At 50.5% G+C, this 1548-nt stretch overlaps 1 protein-coding gene across 1 annotated transcript; it reads left to right on the plus strand.

Annotated features, from left to right (window-relative positions):
- Nucleotide 1: 1 nt before the first annotated feature.
- TRIM59 (tripartite motif containing 59) lies at nt 2–802 on the plus strand (the record flags this gene model as incomplete). The annotated part of the gene is made up of 1 exon (XM_008633792.1): nt 2–802. A coding segment is annotated over one exon (801 nt), but the record flags the coding sequence as incomplete, so codon positions are not given.
- Between the last annotated feature and the right edge of the window lie 746 nt (nt 803–1548).

Here is a 1548-nt window from a genome sequence, read left to right on the forward strand (position 1 = left end):
CATCGGCAAGCACCACGGGCACCCCATCGATGACCTTCAGAGCGCCTACAGGAAAGCCAAGGAGGCTTCGGGAAAGCTCCTGGCGGAGCTGACGGATAAATCCCACTCCAAGGCGTTCTCGTGCTCCGAGAGGCTGCAGCAGCAGAAGGCCCAGTGCCAGAGCGCCCTGCAGAGTGACAGGGAAGCTGTGCTGCAGTATTTTAATGAACTTGGTGATGCTTTGGAGATCAAAAAAGCAGCTCTGCTGAGTGCGCTGGATGAACTCGACAGCTGCATTTCACTGAAATACGATCCCCTCATCCAGGATGTGGAAAAGCTGAAGTTAGAAGAGACTGAGTTAAAGGAGCTGCTTTCAGCTCTTGAGAAGGAGGAGTCCCCACTGCTTTTCCTGAGGAAGCTGGATGGGCTGCAGCAGCGGTTCCATGCTCTCATACAGCAGCAACTCCCGAACCCTGAACCTCTGGAGTTTCATCCGAGGATGAAGACACTGCTGCAGGACACGTGGTCTAAAACTGAAATCGGCCAGGTCAACAACATCCACATTCCAGAACTCTACCTGACTGGCAAAAGCCACTGCTCTGGTAAGCAAACAGGAGCATCTGCAATGTGGGCTGCTCTTACAGAACCACGCTTTATTTTGCTGTTCGTGTCTCTAGTTGTGTCACTATGGCACAAGGAAATCTCATCTGGCACCATCCCAGCTCCTCTCAAAGGCGGGACAGAGTGCGAGAGCTGTGCTACACTTCTGCCCTACCGAGGGAGTTGTGCAGGAGAATTCTTCCCGACTACTTCTATTAGATGAAAATCTAGTGCAGCAACCCAGCATTAGTCTTAATTTCTACTTAAAAGCTGGATTGTTAAAGCTCTACACTTGTTCTATTTCTGTATCCTTCCTTTTCTGCATTACATGGATTTCCTCTGAGCTGAAGTTCTGATTCACTTAAGGTGAGGAGAGTTTTGTCTTGATCCACAACTGCAGAATTTGGTCCTTAACATCCTCCTGGAATTCCTTGCCAATGCTCAAGTGCATTGCTGAGCTTCTCCTGTAACTCTTGGCAGTTTTGCATTGTAGTAAATTTCACTGTTTCCTTAAGTTGGTGTCTGTGACTTCGGTGCTGCCCCTGCCCCCTGGAAAAACCAATGCACTCTGTGTTTTCATCAATTTACATACAAATAAAGCATTTTCTTAAAGCAGGACTGGCCAGCACCGTGATTCCCTCACTGCAGCCCCCCCATCCACCCACCACTCCAGAGAGGAATGTTTGGGATCGTGTCAAAGGCCGTGCAGAATCCAGAGATGACATCAGCAGCCCTTCCTGTGTCCTCTGATGTGGCCAGTCTTGTGCTGGCTGTCCTCAGCCCCTCCCTGCCCTCCACATGCCCTGGCACAGCTTCCAGCAGGATACTCCATGCTCTTCCCAGGCACAGGGAGAGGCTGACAGGGTGGTAGTTCCAGGCTCCTCCTGTTTCCCAGCAGGGACTGAACTTCTTCCTTTGCTCCCTCTTGAAGAGGTGTCCCCCTTCCTCAATTTTTACATGACATTCAAA

Source organism: Corvus brachyrhynchos, unplaced genomic scaffold (genome assembly GCF_000691975.1).
Source record: "Corvus brachyrhynchos isolate BGI_N302 unplaced genomic scaffold, ASM69197v1 scaffold544, whole genome shotgun sequence".
Lineage (NCBI taxonomy): Eukaryota > Metazoa > Chordata > Aves > Passeriformes > Corvidae > Corvus > Corvus brachyrhynchos.